Consider the following 25010-nt stretch of genomic DNA (forward strand, 5'->3'; position numbering starts at 1 on the left):
GATGGTTTTAGAAGTGTGCTGAGAACTCTGAGAAGTTTTCCCACCAGAGGCTATGAGGCATGTAGGATCCTCATGGGTGGCAAACAAGAGGGAAAATGACTATAGAACACCATAATAGTCTATGGAATAAATGTGATGTAAATACTATGATTGCCAAGTGTTCTTGATGTAACATTTAATGTCATTCTAAGCATGGACATTAAGGACCCTGTCTGTCCCTTACCTGTGATTATAAATGTTATCAATGTTACTATTGTTGAGCATGCTCAGTGTTTGTTTGGACAAATGTTTGCCTTCATAAGTATGTGTTCTCCTACCTGAGCGCGGTGTTCACCCACGGAGAACTGTACGATGGCGAAGTTGGACGTGTGGCTGCCATCGATGCGTTCCACAGTGGACGAGTCTATCTTCAGCTCGCTGCTGATCTCAGCGCTCTGGATGAAGTCCTCCGTCTTCAGGTCCTCCACGCGCTTCAGCTCCCCGTCTGCCAGCTGGATGATAGAGCCCTTGATGAAGTAGGGAGGCAGCGACGGGGCCGAGGAGGGAGCTGAGGAGGGGGCTGTGGGAGCTGGGACCACTGGGAGGTGTAGCTGGGCCTGGACCACAGTGCCTCCAACCCCGGCAGGGTGGGAGAGAGGGGGGTAGGGCGCCGGGACCTCAAATAGATGCTCATCTTTAGGGTTGGGGTTAGGGTTGGTAGTGTTGGTGAAGTAAGTGTGGGGTAGCGTGGTGGGGAAGGACTGTGGCTGGGTTGTAGTGGCTATGTGGGCAGCATGGCCAGCTTCCAGGCTGGTGACCCCGGCCCCACTGACGGGGATGATGATAGGTTGAGACCCTGGGGCCCCTGGGATGAGCAGGTGCTGGGGCAGACTGGTGTGGTACCGCTGCCCTCCTGCACTCCCAGCCAGGTAGCCGATGATGGGCTGCCCGCCGGGGCCAGCCTGGTAGAAGTTGGTGTTGGTTGAGAGTTGGCCCAGGGAGAGGGGTGAAGCCTCGCTGGCGCTGTGTGTGGTCTGGATGACTGTGTGGGTGTGAGGGGACAGGGAGCTGACGGCCGCCTTAAGACTCTCCACACTGAGCGGAGGGGGGAAGGTGAACGTGGAGGAGGAGGAGGGGGTGCAGGACACAGGTTTACCCAGAAGGAGGCTGCCTTTCTCTGTGTGCGAGGCGGCGGATGGCCGTAGTTTGTCGGGGCTGTGGTTGTCTGGTCCTCCGCGGCTGTTGGGCACTAGCATTAGAGAGGTCCGTTGCCCTGATGCATCATGGGAAGTGTAGGCCTCATAGTGATGCTGCGCGCTCTGCTGCTGGTGGAGTTGGTGGTACTGAGAGGAAGAGGAGGAAGAAGAGGAGGGGGTTCCTTTGTTTTCCTTTCTCTCATAGCGGCCCCTCTGATCTCCATTGTGCAACTCCCTGGGCCGGCCCTCCTCTCTCTTAGTCAGGGGCCCCTCAGGGCCGGGGCCTGTGTACTGGACCAGCACCTGGGAGCCCCCGCTGAGGGCCAGGGTGTGGTGGGGGTGGGAGTGCAGGTGGAGGGGCAGGTGGTGGGTCCCACCGTGTGGCGAGGGAGCAGTCTGGGGGGCCAGGCTCAGAGAGGAACCAGAGATCTGGGACTGGGAGGTGATGGTGGTGTTGGGGTATGGGTCAGGGTGGGAGCGTTGGGATGTGGAGGTGGGTGGAGGGGGAGAGAGGAGCTGGGAGGAGATGTAGCCAGCGTAGGGCCCTGTGTAAGGGGAACTGATGAACTGGACATTGGGGGGCAGCTGGGTGTACTGGATCGTCCCCCCTGGTTGGGACAAAGCAGAGGTGTACATGGCAGGGAGGGATGTGGTCACCACTCTGGACTGATGTGATGAAGAGGAGGAGGAGGAGATGGAACAGATAGAGGAAGGGACCAGGAAGTCTGTGTGTGTGGTGATGGTGGAGCATAGCGGTTTGTACTGTGGCCCGTCAGACTCAATGGGAGTGCTGATACGCTGCCCACCTCTACTGCCATCGAGGCCACCTCCGCCACTGTCTCTATTGTGCCCGCTGTTGTGCCCGCTGGCTACGCTGGCCAGCCATGCCAGGTTCTCTCCGCGCTGGCTCTCACTAGCAGGCGCCATCACCAGGGGCCTCTCGTCCACAGTGCTAGCTGGGAAATCTCTCTTCTTGGGGGGCAGACACTCGTTGCTGCGCTCCTGGTTGGACTTCATACTGTTATCTTTTCTCTATCAACTTCCTGTTACATACACTAGCCTTGGCTCGTCTCTCTCACACTATCACTTTAGAACTCTCTTTCTGTTCCTATCTCGGTCTCTCCCTCGTTCACTCTCTATTTCACTCCTGTCTTTGGCTGTCTCCCTCACTCTCTCTCTTGGCCTTTCCTCGTTGACAGAATAGGCCCTCCTGCTGGTTGTGTGGGTGGCTGGGGTCAGAGGACTGGAAGGTTGGAGGGGGTAAGTTAGAGGGGGTAGGGGGTAAGTTAGAGGGGGTAGGGTGGAGGGAGTAGAGAGGGACGGAGGGGGTCTGTCCTGTCCTGTAGCTCAGCGTCTGTCGGACGCCTGGCTCTGGCTCAGCGAGAAGCAGAGAGGGGCACACCTGCTGTTGTCGTGGGAGCAGCGAGAGTCACACCTGCCGTTTCCGTGGAGAGAGGAAGAGAGCCGTCCGTCAACTTCATGCGGAATCATTTCCCTCTGAGAGCGAGCCTCCTGGATGGCAGCGGGAACCTGGGGAACAAGAAGAACACACATTAGGCTCGCCAACACACACACACACACACACACACACACACACACACACACACACACACACACATTAGAAACTCAACACACACACACAAGCACATACAAATCAAATCAAATTGTATTTGTCACATGCGCCGAATACAACAGCTATAGATAGACCTTACAACAAGCCCTTAACCAACAATGCAGTTCAAGAAATAGAGTTAAGAAAATATTTACTAAATAAACTAAAGTTTTTTTTTTTTTTTTTTAAAGTAACACAATAAAATAACAGTATACAGGGGGTACTGGTAACGTGCGGGGGTACAGGTTAGTGGAGGTAATTTATACATGTAGGTAGGGGTAAAGTGACTATGCATAGATAATAAACAGCGAGAAGCAGCAGTTTAGAAACAAAGGGGGTGGGGGGGTGTCAATGTAAATAGTCTGGATGGCCATTTGATTAATTGTTCAGCATTGTTATTTTACCTTTATTTAACTAGACAAGTCACTTAAGAACAAATTCTTAATTTCAATGATGGCCTAGGAACAGTGGGTTAACTGCCTGTTAAGGAGCAGAATGCCTGTTCAGGGGTTTAAACTTGCAACCTTCCGGTTACTAGTCCAACGCTCTAACCAGTAGGCTACCCTGCCACCCTAGGCTTGGGGGTAGAAGCTGTTAACTTTTTAAGGTATAGGGGGCAGCGTGCCCAATTTCAACTTCCTGCTACTCATGCCAAGAAAATAAGATATGCATATTATTAGTAGATTTGGATAGAAAACACAAGTTTCTAAAAATAATAACCACAATGGAAGAGCATACTACCCACACTGGAAGAGAATACTAACCCCAATAACCACACTGGAAGAGAATACTAACCACACTGGAAGATAATACTAACCACACTGGAAGAGAATACTAACCACACTGGAAGAGAATACTAACCACACTGGAAGAGAATACTAACCACACTGGAAGAGAATACTGACCACACTGGAAGAGAATACTAACCACACTGGAAGAGCATACTACCCACACTGGAAGATAATACTAACCCCAATAACCACACTGGAAGAGAATACTAACCACACTGGAAGAGAATACTAACCACACTGGAAGAGAATACTAACCACACTGGAAGAGAATACTAACCACACTGGAAGAGAATACTAACCACACTGGAAGAGAATACTAACCACACTGGAAGCGAATACTGACCCCAATAACCACACTGGAAGAGAATACTAACCACACTGGAAGAGAATACTAACCACACTGGAAGAGAATACTAACCCCAATAACCACACTGGAAGAGAATACTGACCACACTGGAAGAGAATACTAACAACACTGGAAGAGAATACTAACCCCAATAACCACACTGGAAGAGAATACTGACCACACTGGAAGAGAATACTGACCACACTGGAAGAGAATACTAACCTCACCGGAAGACAATACTGTACACACCAGAAGAGAATACTAACCACACTGGAAGAGAATATTAATGACACTGGAAGAGAATACTAACCACACTGGAACAGAATACTAATGATACTGGAAGAAAATACTAACCACAATGGAAGAGGATACTAACCACACTGGATGAGAACACTAACCCCACTGGAAAAGAAAACTAACCACACTGGAAGAGAATTCTAATCACACTGGAAAATAATACTAAACACACCAGAAGAGGATACAAACCACACTGGAAGAGAACACTGACCACACTGGAATGGAATCCTAACCACACAGAAAGATAATACTGACCACACTCGAAGAGAAATTTAACAAAATTGGAAGATAATACTAACAGCACTGGAAGATAATAACGACCACACTGGAAGAGAATATTAACCCCACTGGAAGAGAATACTGACCACACTGGAAGAGGAGACTAACTACACTGAATGACAATACTAACAACACTGAAAGAGAATACTGACCACAATAGAACAGATACTAACCACACTGAAAGATAATACTGACCACACCCGAAGAGAATATTAACAAAATTGGAAGATAATACTAACAACACTGGAAGATATTAATGACCACACTGAAAGAGAATATTAACCACACTGGAAGACAATACTTACCACACTGGAAGAGAATACTAACCCCACTGGAAGAGAATACTGACCAAAATGGAAGAGAATATTAACCACACTGGAAGAGACTACTTACCACACTGGAAGAGGATACTGAACACACCGGAAGGGAATACTAACCACACTGGAAGAAAATACTAACAAAACTGGGAGTTAATACTAACCACACCGGAAGACAACACTAACCACACCGGAAGAGAATACTAACCACAATGGAAGAGAATACTAACCACAATGGAAGAGAATACTAACCCCAATAACCACACTGGAAGATAATAATAACCACAACGGAAGAGAATACTAACCACACTGGAAGAGAATACTAACCACACTGGAAGAGGATACTGAACACACCGGAAGACAACACTAACCACACCGGAAGAGAATACTAACCACAATGGAAGAGAATACTAACCACACCGGAAGACAACACTAACCACACCGGAAGAGAATACTAACCACAATGGAAGAGAATACTAACCACAATGGAAGAGAATACTAACCCCAATAACCACACTGGAAGATAATAATAACCACAACGGAAGAGAATACTAACCACACTGGAAGAGAATACTTACCACACTGGAAGAGGATACTGAACACACCGGAAGGGAATACTAACCACACTGGAAGAAAATACTAACAAAACTGGGAGTTAATACTAACCACACCGGAAGACAACACTAACCACACCGGAAGAGAATACTAACCACAATGGAAGAGAATACTAACCACAATGGAAGAGAATACTAACCCCAATAACCACACTGGAAGATAATAATAACCACAACGGAAGAGAATACTAACCACACTGGAAGAGAATACTAACCACACTGGAAGAGAATACTAACCACACTGGAATAGAATACTGACCACAATGGAAGAGAATACTAACCACACCGGAAGAGAATACTAACCACACTGGAAGAGAATACTGTACACACCAGAAGAGAATACTAACCACACTGGAAGAGAAAAGTAACCACACTGGAAGAGAAGACTGAATACACCGGAAAGGAATATTGACCAAACTGGAAGATAATACTGACAACACTGAAAGAGAATATTGACCACACTGGAAGAGAATACTAACCAACCTGGAAGAGAATACTAACCAACCTGGAAGAGAATAGTAACCACACTGGAAGAGAATACTAACCAACCTGAAAGAGAATACTAACCAACCTGGAAGAGAACACTAACCACACTGGAAGAGAATACTAATGATACTGGAAGAAAATACTAACCACAATGGAAGAGGATACTAACCACACTGGATGAGAACACTAACCCCACTGGAAAAGAAAACTAACCACACTGGAAGAGAATTCTAATCACACTGGAAAAGAATACTAAACACACCAGAAGAGGATACAAACCACACTGGAAGAGAACACTGACCACACTGGAATGGAATCCTAACCACACAGAAAGATAATACTGACCACACTCGAAGAGAAATTTAACAAAATTGGAAGATAATACTAACAGCACTGGAAGATAATAACGACCACACTGGAAGAGAATATTAACCCCACTGGAAGAGAATACTGACCACACTGGAAGAGGAGACTAACTACACTGAATGACAATACTAACAACACTGAAAGAGAATACTGACCACAATAGAACAGATACTAACCACACTGAAAGATAATACTGACCACACCCGAAGAGAATATTAACAAAATTGGAAGATAATACTAACAACACTGGAAGATAATAATGACCACACTGGAAGAGAATATTAACCACGCTGGAAGAGAACACTAACCACACTGGAAGAGAACACTAACCACGCTGGAAGAGAACACTAACCACACTGGAAGACAATACTAACCACACTGAAACAGAATACTAATGATACTGGAAGAAAATACTAACCACACTGGAAGAGGATACTAACCACACTGGAAGAGAACACTGACCACACTGGAACGGAATACTAACCACACAGAAAGATAATACTGACAACACCCGAAGAGAATATTAACTAAATTGGAAGATAATACTAACAACACTGGAAGATAATAACGACCACACTGGAAGAGAATATTAACCACACTGGAAGAGGATACTGAACACACCGGAAGAGAATACTAACCCCAATAACCACACCGAAAGAGAATACTAGCAACACTGGAAGAGAATACTGACCACACTGGAAGAGAACACTAGCGACACTGGAAGAGAATACTAACCTCAATAACCACAACGGAAGAGAATACTAACCACACTGGAAGAGGATTCTAACCAAATTGGAAGACAATACTAACCACACAGGAAGGGAATACTAACCACACTGGAAGAGAACACTAGCGACGCTGGAAATGAAAACTAACCACACTGGAAAAGAACACTAACCACACTGGAAGAGAATACTAACCAACCTGGAAGAGAACACTAACCACACTGGAAGAGAACATTAACCACACTGGAAGAGAACACTAACCACACTGGAAGAGAATACTAACCACACTGGAAGAGAATACTAACCAACCTGGAAGAGAACACTAACCACACTGGAAGAGAACACTAACCACACTGGAAGAGAATACTAACCACACTGGAAGAGAATACTAACCACACTGGAAGAGAACACTAACCACACTGGAAGAGAATACTGACCACACTGGAAGAGAATACTGACCACACTGGAAGAGAATACTAACCTCACCGGAAGACAATACTGTACACACCAGAAGAGAATACTAACCACACTGGAAGAGAATATTAATGACACTGGAAGAGAATACTAACCACACTGGAACAGAATACTAATCATACTGGAAGAAAATACTAACCACAATGGAAGAGGATACTAACCACACTGGATGAGAACACTAACCCCACTGGAAAAGAAAACTAACCACACTGGAAGAGAATTCTAATCACACTGGAAAAGAATACTAAACACACCAGAAGAGGATACAAACCACACTGGAAGAGAACACTGACCACACTGGAATGGAATCCTAACCACACAGAAAGATAATACTGACCACACTCGAAGAGAAATTTAACAAAATTGGAAGATAATACTAACAGCACTGGAAGATAATAACGACCACACTGGAAGAGAATATTAACCCCACTGGAAGAGAATACTGACCACACTGGAAGAGGAGACTAACTACACTGAATGACAATACTAACAACACTGAAAGAGAATACTGACCACAATAGAACAGATACTAACCACACTGAAAGATAATACTGACCACACCCGAAGAGAATATTAACAAAATTGGAAGATAATACTAACAACACTGGAAGATATTAATGACCACACTGAAAGAGAATATTAACCACACTGGAAGACAATACTTACCACACTGGAAGAGAATACTAACCCCACTGGAAGAGAATACTGACCAAAATGGAAGAGAATATTAACCACACTGGAAGAGACTACTTACCACACTGGAAGAGGATACTGAACACACCGGAAGGGAATACTAACCACACTGGAAGAAAATACTAACAAAACTGGGAGTTAATACTAACCACACCGGAAGACAACACTAACCACACCGGAAGAGAATACTAACCACAATGGAAGAGAATACTAACCACAATGGAAGAGAATACTAACCCCAATAACCACACTGGAAGATAATAATAACCACAACGGAAGAGAATACTAACCACACTGGAAGAGAATACTTACCACACTGGAAGAGGATACTGAACACACCGGAAGGGAATACTAACCACACTGGAAGAAAATACTAACAAAACTGGGAGTTAATACTAACCACACCGGAAGACAACACTAACCACACCGGAAGAGAATACTAACCACAATGGAAGAGAATACTAACCACAATGGAAGAGAATACTAACCCCAATAACCACACTGGAAGATAATAATAACCACAACGGAAGAGAATACTAACCACACTGGAAGAGAATACTAACCACACTGGAAGAGAATACTAACCACACTGGAATAGAATACTGACCACAATGGAAGAGAATACTAACCACACCGGAAGAGAATACTAACCACACTGGAAGAGAATACTGTACACACCAGAAGAGAATACTAACCACACTGGAAGAGAAAAGTAACCACACTGGAAGAGAAGACTGAATACACCGGAAAGGAATATTGACCAAACTGGAAGATAATACTGACAACACTGAAAGAGAATATTGACCACACTGGAAGAGGATACTAACCACACTGGATGAGAACACTAACCCCACTGGAAAAGAAAACTAACCACACTGGAAGAGAATTCTAATCACACTGGAAAAGAATACTAAACACACCAGAAGAGGATACAAACCACACTGGAAGAGAACACTGACCACACTGGAATGGAATCCTAACCACACAGAAAGATAATACTGACCACACTCGAAGAGAAATTTAACAAAATTGGAAGATAATACTAACAGCACTGGAAGATAATAACGACCACACTGGAAGAGAATATTAACCCCACTGGAAGAGAATACTGACCACACTGGAAGAGGAGACTAACTACACTGAATGACAATACTAACAACACTGAAAGAGAATACTGACCACAATAGAACAGATACTAACCACACTGAAAGATAATACTGACCACACCCGAAGAGAATATTAACAAAATTGGAAGATAATACTAACAACACTGGAAGATAATAATGACCACACTGGAAGAGAATATTAACCACGCTGGAAGAGAACACTAACCACACTGGAAGAGAACACTAACCACGCTGGAAGAGAACACTAACCACACTGGAAGACAATACTAACCACACTGAAACAGAATACTAATGATACTGGAAGAAAATACTAACCACACTGGAAGAGGATACTAACCACACTGGAAGAGAACACTGACCACACTGGAACGGAATACTAACCACACAGAAAGATAATACTGACAACACCCGAAGAGAATATTAACTAAATTGGAAGATAATACTAACAACACTGGAAGATAATAACGACCACACTGGAAGAGAATATTAACCACACTGGAAGAGGATACTGAACACACCGGAAGAGAATACTAACCCCAATAACCACACCGAAAGAGAATACTAGCAACACTGGAAGAGAATACTGACCACACTGGAAGAGAACACTAGCGACACTGGAAGAGAATACTAACCTCAATAACCACAACGGAAGAGAATACTAACCACACTGGAAGAGGATTCTAACCAAATTGGAAGACAATACTAACCACACAGGAAGGGAATACTAACCACACTGGAAGAGAACACTAGCGACGCTGGAAATGAAAACTAACCACACTGGAAAAGAACACTAACCACACTGGAAGAGAATACTAACCAACCTGGAAGAGAACACTAACCACACTGGAAGAGAACATTAACCACACTGGAAGAGAACACTAACCACACTGGAAGAGAATACTAACCACACTGGAAGAGAATACTAACCAACCTGGAAGAGAACACTAACCACACTGGAAGAGAACACTAACCACACTGGAAGAGAATACTAACCACACTGGAAGAGAATACTAACCACACTGGAAGAGAACACTAACCACACTGGAAGAGAATACTGACCACACTGGAAGAGAATACTGACCACACTGGAAGAGAATACTAACCTCACCGGAAGACAATACTGTACACACCAGAAGAGAATACTAACCACACTGGAAGAGAATATTAATGACACTGGAAGAGAATACTAACCACACTGGAACAGAATACTAATCATACTGGAAGAAAATACTAACCACAATGGAAGAGGATACTAACCACACTGGATGAGAACACTAACCCCACTGGAAAAGAAAACTAACCACACTGGAAGAGAATTCTAATCACACTGGAAAAGAATACTAAACACACCAGAAGAGGATACAAACCACACTGGAAGAGAACACTGACCACACTGGAATGGAATCCTAACCACACAGAAAGATAATACTGACCACACTCGAAGAGAAATTTAACAAAATTGGAAGATAATACTAACAGCACTGGAAGATAATAACGACCACACTGGAAGAGAATATTAACCCCACTGGAAGAGAATACTGACCACACTGGAAGAGGAGACTAACTACACTGAATGACAATACTAACAACACTGAAAGAGAATACTGACCACAATAGAACAGATACTAACCACACTGAAAGATAATACTGACCACACCCGAAGAGAATATTAACAAAATTGGAAGATAATACTAACAACACTGGAAGATATTAATGACCACACTGAAAGAGAATATTAACCACACTGGAAGACAATACTTACCACACTGGAAGAGAATACTAACCCCACTGGAAGAGAATACTGACCAAAATGGAAGAGAATATTAACCACACTGGAAGAGACTACTTACCACACTGGAAGAGGATACTGAACACACCGGAAGGGAATACTAACCACACTGGAAGAAAATACTAACAAAACTGGGAGTTAATACTAACCACACCGGAAGACAACACTAACCACACCGGAAGAGAATACTAACCACAATGGAAGAGAATACTAACCACAATGGAAGAGAATACTAACCCCAATAACCACACTGGAAGATAATAATAACCACAACGGAAGAGAATACTAACCACACTGGAAGAGAATACTTACCACACTGGAAGAGGATACTGAACACACCGGAAGGGAATACTAACCACACTGGAAGAAAATACTAACAAAACTGGGAGTTAATACTAACCACACCGGAAGACAACACTAACCACACCGGAAGAGAATACTAACCACAATGGAAGAGAATACTAACCACAATGGAAGAGAATACTAACCCCAATAACCACACTGGAAGATAATAATAACCACAACGGAAGAGAATACTAACCACACTGGAAGAGAATACTAACCACACTGGAAGAGAATACTAACCACACTGGAATAGAATACTGACCACAATGGAAGAGAATACTAACCACACCGGAAGAGAATACTAACCACACTGGAAGAGAATACTGTACACACCAGAAGAGAATACTAACCACACTGGAAGAGAAAAGTAACCACACTGGAAGAGAAGACTGAATACACCGGAAAGGAATATTGACCAAACTGGAAGATAATACTGACAACACTGAAAGAGAATATTGACCACACTGGAAGAGAATACTAACCAACCTGGAAGAGAATACTAACCAACCTGGAAGAGAATAGTAACCACACTGGAAGAGAATACTAACCAACCTGAAAGAGAATACTAACCAACCTGGAAGAGAACACTAACCACACTGGAAGAGAATACTAATGATACTGGAAGAAAATACTAACCACAATGGAAGAGGATACTAACCACACTGGATGAGAACACTAACCCCACTGGAAAAGAAAACTAACCACACTGGAAGAGAATTCTAATCACACTGGAAAAGAATACTAAACACACCAGAAGAGGATACAAACCACACTGGAAGAGAACACTGACCACACTGGAATGGAATCCTAACCACACAGAAAGATAATACTGACCACACTCGAAGAGAAATTTAACAAAATTGGAAGATAATACTAACAGCACTGGAAGATAATAACGACCACACTGGAAGAGAATATTAACCCCACTGGAAGAGAATACTGACCACACTGGAAGAGGAGACTAACTACACTGAATGACAATACTAACAACACTGAAAGAGAATACTGACCACAATAGAACAGATACTAACCACACTGAAAGATAATACTGACCACACCCGAAGAGAATATTAACAAAATTGGAAGATAATACTAACAACACTGGAAGATAATAATGACCACACTGGAAGAGAATATTAACCACGCTGGAAGAGAACACTAACCACACTGGAAGAGAACACTAACCACGCTGGAAGAGAACACTAACCACACTGGAAGACAATACTAACCACACTGAAACAGAATACTAATGATACTGGAAGAAAATACTAACCACACTGGAAGAGGATACTAACCACACTGGAAGAGAACACTGACCACACTGGAACGGAATACTAACCACACAGAAAGATAATACTGACAACACCCGAAGAGAATATTAACTAAATTGGAAGATAATACTAACAACACTGGAAGATAATAACGACCACACTGGAAGAGAATATTAACCACACTGGAAGAGGATACTGAACACACCGGAAGAGAATACTAACCCCAATAACCACACCGAAAGAGAATACTAGCAACACTGGAAGAGAATACTGACCACACTGGAAGAGAACACTAGCGACACTGGAAGAGAATACTAACCTCAATAACCACAACGGAAGAGAATACTAACCACACTGGAAGAGGATTCTAACCAAATTGGAAGACAATACTAACCACACAGGAAGGGAATACTAACCACACTGGAAGAGAACACTAGCGACGCTGGAAATGAAAACTAACCACACTGGAAAAGAACACTAACCACACTGGAAGAGAATACTAACCAACCTGGAAGAGAACACTAACCACACTGGAAGAGAACATTAACCACACTGGAAGAGAACACTAACCACACTGGAAGAGAATACTAACCACACTGGAAGAGAATACTAACCAACCTGGAAGAGAACACTAACCACACTGGAAGAGAACACTAACCACACTGGAAGAGAATACTAACCACACTGGAAGAGAATACTAACCACACTGGAAGAGAACACTAACCACACTGGAAGAGAATACTGACCACACTGGAAGAGAATACTGACCACACTGGAAGAGAATACTAACCTCACCGGAAGACAATACTGTACACACCAGAAGAGAATACTAACCACACTGGAAGAGAATATTAATGACACTGGAAGAGAATACTAACCACACTGGAACAGAATACTAATCATACTGGAAGAAAATACTAACCACAATGGAAGAGGATACTAACCACACTGGATGAGAACACTAACCCCACTGGAAAAGAAAACTAACCACACTGGAAGAGAATTCTAATCACACTGGAAAAGAATACTAAACACACCAGAAGAGGATACAAACCACACTGGAAGAGAACACTGACCACACTGGAATGGAATCCTAACCACACAGAAAGATAATACTGACCACACTCGAAGAGAAATTTAACAAAATTGGAAGATAATACTAACAGCACTGGAAGATAATAACGACCACACTGGAAGATAATTTTAACCCCACTGGAAGAGAATACTGACCACACTGGAAGAGGAGACTAACTACACTGAATGACAATACTAACAACACTGAAAGAGAATACTGACCACAATAGAACAGATACTAACCACACTGAAAGATAATACTGACCACACCCGAAGAGAATATTAACAAAATTGGAAGATAATACTAACAACACTGGAAGATAATAATGACCACACTGGAAGAGAATATTAACCACACTGGAAGAGAATACTTACCACACTGGAAGAGAATACTAACCCCACTGGAAGAGAATACTGACCAAAATGGAAGAGAATATTAACCACACTGGAAGAGACTACTTACCACACTGGAAGAGGATACTGAACACACCGGAAGGGAATACTAACCACACTGGAAGAAAATACTAACAAAACTGGGAGTTAATACTAACCACACCGGAAGAGAATACTAACCACAATGGAAGAGAATACTAACCACAATGGAAGAGAATACTAACCCCAATAACCACACTGGAAGAGAATAATAACCACAACGGAAGAGAATACTAACCACACTGGAAGAGAATACTAACCACACTGGAAGAGAATACTAACCACACTGGAAGAGAATACTGACCACAATGGAAGAGAATACTAACCACACCGGAAGAGAATACTAACCACACTGGAAGAGAATACTGTACACACCAGAAGAGAATACTAACCACACTGGAAGAGAAAATAACCACACTGGAAGAGAAGACTGAATACACCGGAAAGGAATATTGACCAAACTGGAAGATAATACTGACAACACTGAAAGAGAATATTGACCACACTGGAAGAGAATACTAACCAACCTGGAAGAGAATACTAACCAACCTGGAAGAGAATAGTAACCACACTGGAAGAGAATACTAACCAACCTGAAAGAGAATACTAACCACACCGGAAGACAACACTAACCACACCGGAAGAGAATACTAACCACAATGGAAGAGAATACTAACCACACCGGAAGACAACACTAACCACACCGGAAGAGAACACTAACCACACCGGAAGAGAATACTAACCACACCGGAAGACAACACTAACCACACCGGAAGACAACACTAACCACACCGGAAGACAACACTAACCACACCGGAAGAGAATACTAACCACACCGGAAGACAACACTAACCACACCGGAAGAGAATACTAACCACAATGGAAGAGAATACTAACCCCAATAATCACACTGGAAGACAACACTAACCACACCGGAAGACAACACTAACCACACCGGAAGACAACACTAACCACACCGGAAGAGAATACTAACCACACCGGAAGACAACACTAACCACACCGGAAGAGAATACTAACCACAATGGAAGAGAATACTAACCACAATGGAAGAGAATACTAACCCCAATAATCACACTGGAAGAGAATAATAACCACAACGGAAGAGAATACTAACCACACTGGAAGAGAATACTAACCACACTGGAAGAGAATACTAACCACACTGGAAGAGAATACTGACCACAATGGAAGAGAATACTAACCACACCGGAAGAGAATACTAACCACACTGGAAGAGAATACTGTACACACCAGAAGAGAATACTAACCACACTGGAAGAGAAAATAACCACACTGGAAGAGAAGACTGAATACACCGGAAAGGAATATTGACCAAACTGGAAGATAATACTGACAACACTGAAAGAGAATATTGACCACACTGGAAGAGAATACTAACCAACCTGGAAGAGAATACTAACCAACCTGGAAGAGAATAGTAACCACACTGGAAGAGAATACTAACCAACCTGAAAGAGAATACTAACCAACCTGGAAGAGAACACTAACCACACTGGAAGAGAACACTAACCACGCTGGAAGAGAACACTAACCACACTGGAAGAGAACACTAACCACGCTGGAAGAGAACACTAAAAACACAGAAAGATAATACTGACAACACCCGAAGAGAATATTAACAAAATTGGAAGATAATACTAACAACACTGGAAGATAATAACGACCACACTGGAAGAGAATATTAACCAACCTGAAAGACAATACTAACCACACTGAAACAGAATACTAATGATACTGGAAGAGAATACTAACCACACTGGAAGAGGATACTAACCACACTGGAAGAGAACACTGACCACACTGGAACGGAATACTAACCACACAGAAAGATAATACTGACAACACCCGAAGAGAATATTAACAAAATTGGAAGATAATACTAACAACACTGGAAGATAATAACGACCACACTGGAAGAGAATATTAACCACACTGGAAGAGGATACTGAACACACCGGAAGAGAATACTAACCCCAATAACCACACCGAAAGAGAATACTAGCGACACTGGAAGAGAATACTGACCACACTGGAAGAGAACACTAGCGACACTGGAAGAGAATACTAACCTCAATAACCACAACGGAAGAGAATACTAACCACACTGGAAGAGGATTCTAACCAAATTGGAAGACAATACTAACCACACAGGAAGGGAATACTAACCACACTGGAAGAGAACACTAGCGACGCTGGAAATGAAAACTAACCACACTGGAAAAGAACACTAACCACACTGGAAGAGAATACTAACCAACCTGGAAGAGAACACTAACCACACTGGAAGAGAACATTAACCACACTGGAAGAGAACACTAACCACACTGGAAGAGAATACTAACCACACTGGAAGAGAATACTAACCAACCTGGAAGAGAACACTAACCACACTGGAAGAGAACACTAACCACACTGGAAGAGAATACTAACCACACTGGAAGAGAATACTAACCACACTGGAAGAGAACACTAACCACACTGGAAAAGAACACTAACCACACTGGAAGAGAATACTAACCAACCTGGAAGAGAACACTAACCACAATGGAAGAGGATTATAACCACACTGGAAGAAAATATTAATGACACTGGAAGAGAATACTAACCACACTGGAAGAGGATTATAACCACACTGGAAGAGGTTTATAACCACACTGGAAGAGAATATTAATGACACTGGAAGAGAACAATAACCACACTGGAAGAGAATACTAACCACACTGGAAGAGAATACTAACCACACTGGAAGAGAATACTAACCACACTGGAAAACAATACTAACCATGCTAGAAGAGAATACTGACCACACTGGAAGAGAATACTGACCACACTGGAAGAGAATAATAACCACAATGGAAGAGAATACTGACCACGCTAGAAGAGAATACTAACCCCAATAACCACACTGGAAGGGAATACTGACCACGCTAGAAGAGAATACTAACCCCAATAACCACACTGGAAGAGAATACTGACCACATTGGAAGAGAGTACTAACCACACCGGAAGCTAACCACACTGGAAGAGAATACTAAGCACACTGGAAGAGAATATTAACCACACTGGAAGAGAATACTAACCAGACTGGAAGAGTATACTGACCACAATGGAAGAGAATACTAACCAGACTGGAAGAGAATAATAACCACACTGGAAGAGAATACTAACCACACTGGAAGAGAATACTAACCAGACTGGAAGAGAATACTGACCACACTGGAAGAGAATACTAACCACACTGGAAGAGAATACTAACCACACTGGAAGAGAATACTAACCACACTGGAAGAGAATACTAACCAGACTGGAAGAGAATACTAACCACACTGGAAGAGAATACTAACCCCAATAACCACACTGGAAAAGAATACTAACCACACTGGAAGAGAATACTAACCAGACTGGAAGAGAAAACTAACCACACCGGAAGAGAATACTAACCACACTGGAAGAGAATACTAACCACACCGGAAGCTAACCACACTGGAAGAGAATACTAACCAGACTGGAAGAGAATACTAACCAGACTGGAAGAGAATACTGACCACACCGGAAGAGAATACTAACCAGACTGGAAGAGAATACTAACCAGACTGGAAGAGAATACTGACCACACTGGAAGAGAATACTAACCACACTGGAAGAGAATACTAACCACACTGGAAGAGAATACTAACCAGACTGGAAGAGAATACTAACCAGACTGGAAGAGAATACTGACCACACTGGAAGAGAATACTAACCACACTGGAAGAGAATACTAACCACACTGGAAGAGAATACTAACCAGACTGGAAGAGAATACTAACCACACCGGAAGAGAATACTAACCACACTGGAAGAGAATACTAACCACACCGGAAGAGAATACTAACCAGACTGGAAGAGAATACTAACCCCAATAACCACACTGGAAGAGAATACTAGCGACACTGGAAGATAATACTAACCACACTGGAAAATGATACTAACCACACAACTCCTTCACACATTACAACTAGAGAAGAGATTATTGGGGTTAAATGGCACGCCAATGCCCATCCTAGGTGAGACGCGTGTGTGTGACGCGTGTGTGTGGGCATCGATTTTTGCAATCTGTGAGCGCTGTGAGTGCTGCGTCAGTGAGAGGACCTCCCGCCGAGGGAGAGGGAACACTCCGTGTGAAGCTCATTAATAATGTACAGGCAGCTCCACACAAAATATGTGTGTGGGTGAGTGTGTGCACGCACATGCAGCATCCTACAAAGCTGCGAATGTGTGTCTGTGTGTTTGGAAGGTATGCACTCTGCCTTCCGTCCCCTGGTGCTGTGGCACTGCGACACCTCATAGATCACAGGCCCCTGTTTGAAATGCAAAACGAGCCATACACACACACACTCTTTCTCTGCCCTTGCTAACACATGCTTGCACAGAAACCCAACTACCTCTGGATTCCTGACACATATTCAACTTCTCTCTGCAAACACATTCTAAAATGATATAAACATTGACAAGAGACAGGTTATGCACTACTAAGACACAGGCTGAGCATATCTACACAGCTAACTGTTAACTCAGTCCAAACCTAAATAGACAGTGTTTGTGTGTGTGTGTGTGTGTGTGTGTGTGTGTGTGTGTGTGCAGCCATTAAGCTTATATTTATTGCTTACGTACACAACCTTGTTTGAAGGCAGACACTGCAGCCAGCTCAACCATATCAACAGCTGAACAGGCACTAAAGCTTTAGTGTGTGTGTGTGTATGTGTGTGTGTGTGTGTGTGTGTTCTATAGCTTTATCGCCTATCCACCCACTGGTAAAGACAACAGGCAGCAAACGACACGGACAAAAACCCCATGTTTTATCCTGTTATGGCTGGTTTGATATTCCCCTATATTGATTGCAACCCCCCTGTGTATGTTTGTGTGTGTGTGTGTGTGTGTGTGTGTGTGTGTGCGTTGCGTGCGTGCGTGCTTGTGTTTGCGTGCGTGCGTGCTTGTGTTTGCGTGCGTGCGTGCGTGCGTGTGTGTGTGTGTGTGTATTTTCTTCTTCTTCTGCGCTGCATAGTGCTGAGTGATTAGAGCTTTTTGAAGTCAGTTCAGTTTTCGGTTCGATTATAAAAAAATAATCAAGGTTTTCAATTTCCGTTTCGAATTATAATTTTTTTCATGAAATGCACTATGCATTATGTGGGTTGAATGCTGTAATAACACAGAATAAACTATGAATAACAGTCCCATGGTGGTAGTGACTGACCATTACTGCTTATCACTTATTAACCATCATTTAGTCACATTACTTTACTTTAATAAAATATTCAAGTTGATGTGTATATTAGAGGTTGACCGATTAATCGGAATGGCCGATTAATTAGGGCCGATTTCAAGTTTTCATAACAATCGGAAATCGGTATTTTTGGACGCCGATTTGGCCGATTTAAAAATATATATATATATTTTTTTACACCATTATTTAACTAGGCAAGTCAGTTAACACATTCTTATTTTAAATGACGGCCTACGGTGGGTTAACTGTCTTGTTCAGGGGCAGAATGACAGATTTTTACCTTGTCAGCTCAGGGATTCAATCTTGCAACCTTACAGTTACCTAGTCCAACGCTCTAACCACCTGCCTCTCATTGCACTCCACGAGGAGACTGCCTGTTACGCGAATGCAGTAGAAGCCAAGGTTAGTTGCTAGCTATCATTAAACTTATCTTATAAAAAACAATCAATCAATCATAATCACTAGTTATAACTAGACATGGTTGATGATATTACTAGTTTATCTAGCGTGTCCTGCGTTGCATAAAATCGCTGCGGTGCGCATTCATGAAAAAGGACTGTCGTTGTTCCAACGTGTACCTAACCATAAACACCAATGCCTTTCCTAAAATCAATATACAGAAGTATATATTTTTAAACCTGCATATTTAGCTAAAAGAAATCCAGGTTAGAAGGCAATATTATATATAACCAGGTTAGCGGCAGAGTAACCTAGTGGTTGGAGCGTTGGGCTAGTAACGGAAAGGTTGCAAGTTCGAATCCCCGAGCTGACAAGGTACAAATCTGTCATTCTGCCCCTGAACAGGCAGTTAACCCACTGTTCCTAGGCCATCATTGAAAATAAGAATTTGTTTTTAACTGACTTGCCTAGTTAAATAAAGGTAAAATAAAAAATACAATTAACCAAGTGAAATTGCATGCAGAGTCAGGGTATATGTAACAGTATGGGCAGCCTGGCTCGTTGTGAACTAATTTGCCAAAATGTTACATAATTGTGACATAACATTGAAGGTTGTGAAATGTAACAAGAATATTTAGACTTATGGATGCCACGCGTTAGATAAAATACGGAACGGTTCCGTATTTCACTGAAAGAATAAACGTTTTGTTTTCGAGATGATAGTTTCCGGATTCGACCATATTAATGACCTAAGGCTCGTATTTCTGTGTGTTATCATGTTATAACTAAGTCTATGATTTGATAGAGCAGTCTGACTGAGCAGTGTTAGGCACCAGCAGGCTCTTAAGCATTCATTCAAACAGCACTTTCGTGCATTTGCCAGCAGCTCTTCCCTGTGCTTCAAGCATTGAGCTGTTTATGACTTCAAGCCTATCAACTCCCGAGATTAGGCTGGTGTAACCGATGTGAAATGGCTAGCTAGTTAGCGGGGTGCGCGCTAATAGGTTTCAAACTTCACTCGCTCCGAGACTTGGAGTAGTTGTTCCCCTTGCTCTGCAAGGGCCGCGGCTTTTGTGGAGCGATGGGTAACGCTGCTTCGAGGGTGGCTGTTGTCGATGTGTTCCTGGTTCGAGCCCAGGTAAGAGCGAGGAGAGGGACGGAAGCTATACTGTTACACTGGCAATACTAAAGTTCATATAAGAACATCCAATAGTCAAAGGTATATGAAATACAAATGGTATAGAGGGAAATAGTCCTATAATTCCTATAATAACTACAACCTAAGACTTCTTACCTGGGAATATTGAAGTCTCATGTTAAAATGAACCACCAGCTTTCATATGTTCTCATGTTCTGAGCAAGGAACTGAAACATTAGCTTTCTTACATGGCACATAATGCACTTTTACTTTCTTCTCCAACACTTTGTTTTTGCATTATTTAAACCAAATTGAACATGTTTCATTATTTATTTGAGGCTAAATTGATTTAATTGATGTTTTATATTAAGTTAAAATAAGTGTTCATTCAGTATTGTTGTAATTGTCATTATTACAAAAATAAAAAAATTGACCGATTAATCGGTATCGGTATCGGCGTTGAAAAACCATAATTGGTCGACCTCTAGTGTATATTACATTTGTTTCATTTGGTGACTTTAATATTTCATTTCAAGTCAACATCTCATCTCTGCTACCCATGCTGCCTGATAAAATCACCATTTTAATAGTTCTTCAATGTAAATAAGGCATACTTTTATAACTGCTAAATACCATCTATCAATCACTTAGACCATGTATTTTCGGGGTGGAGATATATTGTGAAGCAACTGCTCTCTATCCCTCTCCATCGCTCATTTCTCTCTCTTCTCTCCTTCTCCGTGTCTGCTCCACATAGACCGGACAAGTAGACCGGACACATAGACCGGACAAGTAGACCGGACACATAGACCGGACAAGTAGCCGCGCAATAGATTATGGTCATTGTATTTAATTACCACGTTTTCTGCGTTAAACCAGTTGTTCCCAAACTGATTTTTTTAAAGGAACTCAGTCTGGCTTTGAACTTACTCGTGAAAGTTGTAATAGTAGAATGCACAAAGTGCAATTTAGAAATTGGGCAGTGCATCATCAGTTCCTCATCATGTTAGTCATAGCATACCTTAGAAAGCTATTTATAACTTGTCAGAAATGTCCAGATCAACAAGCCCACGTCAGCTAACATTCTTTTTCTTCTCTTTTTTTTTGCCCATAGATATTGTTGTAATATTCTAGTCACTCAAATATCACATGAATACACATTAGACATGGCAAAATGTATAGCATTGCAAGAATATTTGCTCTGCAGCCCATGGCAAGATGTGTAGAATTGCAGGAAATAATCTTTAAACCTGCAAAATTCTCTCCACCAACAAGAGGGGTTTTAACAGTTTGTGTCATAAACAGTGGCGGTACCCATGGAAATAGACGCACGCAAAATGGAATTCAAATTATGATTATTTTTTGAAATATTTTTAACGTCATCTTTTATTTAACCAGGTAGGCCAGTTGAGAACAAGTTCTCATTTACAACTGCGACCTGGCCAAGATAAAACAAAGCAATGCGACACAAACAACAACACAGAGTTACACATGGAATAAAACAAACATACAGTCAATAACACAATAGAAAAAAAAAAGTCTACAGTGGGGCAAACAAGTATTTAGTCAGCCACCAATTGTGCAAGTTCTCCCACTTAAAAAGATTAGAGAGGCCTGTAATTGTCATCATAGGTACACTTCAACAATGACAGACAAAATGAGAAAAAAAATCCAGAAAATCACATTGTAGGATTTTTTATGAATTTATTTGCAAATTATGGTGGAAAATAAGTATAAATAAGTATAAATAAGATTTTTGCAATTCGTTCCAGTCATTGGCAGCAGAGAACTGAAAGGAAAGGCGACGAAAGGAGGTGTTGGCTTTGGGGATGACCAGTGAGATATACCTGCTGGAGCACGTGCTACTGGTGGGTGTTGTTATGGTGACCAGTGAGATATACCTGCTGGAGCGCGTGCTACGGGTGGGTGTTGTTATGGTGACCAGTGAGATATACCTGCTGGAGCGCGTGCTACGGGTGGGTGTTGTTATGGTGACCAGTGAGATATACCTGCTGGAGCGCGTGCTACGGGTGGGTGTTGTTATCGTGACCAATGAGCTGAGATAAGGTGGAGCTTTACCTAGCATAGACTTATTGATGACCTGGAGCCTGTGGGTCTGCGACAAATATGTAGCGAGGGCCAGCCGACTAGAACCTACAGGTCGCAGTGGTGGGTGGTATAAGGTGCTTTGGTGACAAATTGAACCATCATCAGTAAAAAACAAAAAATCACCGAAATTTTGCTGTGTGACCCTGGCTCTGTGTGGCTCTGGCTCTGTGTGGCTCTGGCTCTGTGTGGCTCTGGCTCTGTGTGGCTCTGGCTCTGTGTGACCCTGGCTCTGTGTGCCTCTGGCTCTGTGTGGCTCTGGCTCTGTGTGACCCTGGCTCTGTGTGGCCCTGGCTCTGTGTGGCTCTGGCTCTGTGTGACCCTGGCTCTGTGTGGCCCTGGCTCTGTGTGGCCCTGGCTCTATGTGGCTCTGGCTCTGTGTGGCCCTGGCTCTGTGTGGCTCTGGCTCTGTGTGGCTCTGGCTCTGTGTGGCTCTGGCTCTGTGTGGCCCTGACTCTATGTGGCCCTGGCTCTGTGTGGCCCTGGCTCTGTGTGGCCCTGGCTCTGTGTGGCTCTGGCTCTGTGCGACCCTGGCTTTGTGTGGCTCTGGCTCTGTGCGACCCTGGCTCTGTGCAACCCTGGCTCTGTGCGACCCTGGCGGTGTGCGACCCTGGAGGTGTACGGCCCTGGCGGTGTGCGACCCTGGCGGTGTGCGACCCTGGAGGTGTACGGCCCTGGAGGTGTACGGCGCTGGCGGTGTGCGACCATGGCGGTGTGCGACCCTGGCGGTGTGCGACCCTGGAGGTGTACGGCCCTGGAGGTGTGCGACCCTGGCGGTGTGCGACCCTGGAGGTGTACGGCCCTGGCGGTGTGCGACCCTGGCGGTGTGCGACCCTGGAGGTGTACGGCCCTGGCGGTGTGCGACCCTGGCGGTGTGCGACCCTGGTGGTGTGCGACCCTGGAGGTGTGCGACCCTGGAGGTGTACGGCCCTGGCGGTGTACGACCCTGGCGGTGTGCGACCCTGGAGGTGTACGGCCCTGGAGGTGTACGGCGCTGGCGGTGTGCGACCATGGCGGTGTGCGACCCTGGCGGTGTGCGACCCTGGAGGTGTACGGCCCTGGAGGTGTGCGACCCTGGCGGTGTGCGACCCTGGAGGTGTACGGCCCTGGCGGTGTGCGACCCTGGCGGTGTGCGACCCTGGAGGTGTACGGCCCTGGCGGTGTGCGACCCTGGCGGTGTGCGACCCTGGTGGTGTGCGACCCTGGAGGTGTGCGACCCTGGAGGTGTACGGCCCTGGCGGTGTGCGACCCTGGCGGTGTGCGACCCTGGCGGTGTGCGACCCTGGAGGTGTACGGCCCTGGCGGTGTGCGACCCTGGAGGTGTACGGCCCTGGCGGTGTGCGACCCTGGCGGTGTGCGACCCTGGCGGTGTGCGGCCCTGGCGGTGTACGGCCCTGGAGGTGTACGGCCCTAGCGGTGTGCGACCTTGGAGGTGTACGGCCCTGGCGGTGTGCGACCCTGGAGGTGTACGGCCCTGGCGGTGTGCGACCCTGGCGGTGTGCGACCCTGGAGGTGTACGGCCCTGGCGGTGTGCGACCCTGGCGGTGTGCGACCCTGGTGGTGTGCGACCCTGGAGGTGTGCGACCCTGGAGGTGTACGGCCCTGGCGGTGTGCGACCCTGGAGGTGTACGGCCCTGGAGGTGTGCGACCCTGGAGGTGTACGGCCCTGGCGGTGTGCGACCCTGGCGGTGTGCGACCCTGGCGGTGTGCGACCCTGGAGGTGTACGGCCCTGGCGGTGTGCGACCCTGGAGGTGTACGGCCCTGGCGGTGTGCGACCCTGGAGGTGTACGGCCCTGGAGGTGTGCGACCCTGGAGGTGTACGGCCCTGGCGGTGTGAAACCCTGGAGG

At 44.3% G+C, this 25010-nt stretch overlaps 1 protein-coding gene across 5 annotated transcripts in view; it reads right to left on the minus strand.

The window, feature by feature from the left end:
- Positions 1–25010, minus strand: part of atxn1a (ataxin 1a) — a 195292-nt gene that overhangs the window by 5605 nt on the left and 164677 nt on the right. For all 5 annotated transcript variants that reach the window (XR_005037513.1, XM_036953269.1, XM_036953267.1 and 2 more), the window contains one exon: positions 318–2705. Coding sequence is in view for 4 of the 5 variants with exons in the window: in XM_036953269.1 (XP_036809164.1) it covers positions 318–2192 (1875 nt within the window). In the remaining variant the exon portion in view is untranslated. The remainder of the gene's footprint in view (positions 1–317; positions 2706–25010) is intronic.

This window comes from Oncorhynchus mykiss, chromosome 18 (genome assembly GCF_013265735.2).
Source record: "Oncorhynchus mykiss isolate Arlee chromosome 18, USDA_OmykA_1.1, whole genome shotgun sequence".
Lineage (NCBI taxonomy): Eukaryota > Metazoa > Chordata > Actinopteri > Salmoniformes > Salmonidae > Oncorhynchus > Oncorhynchus mykiss.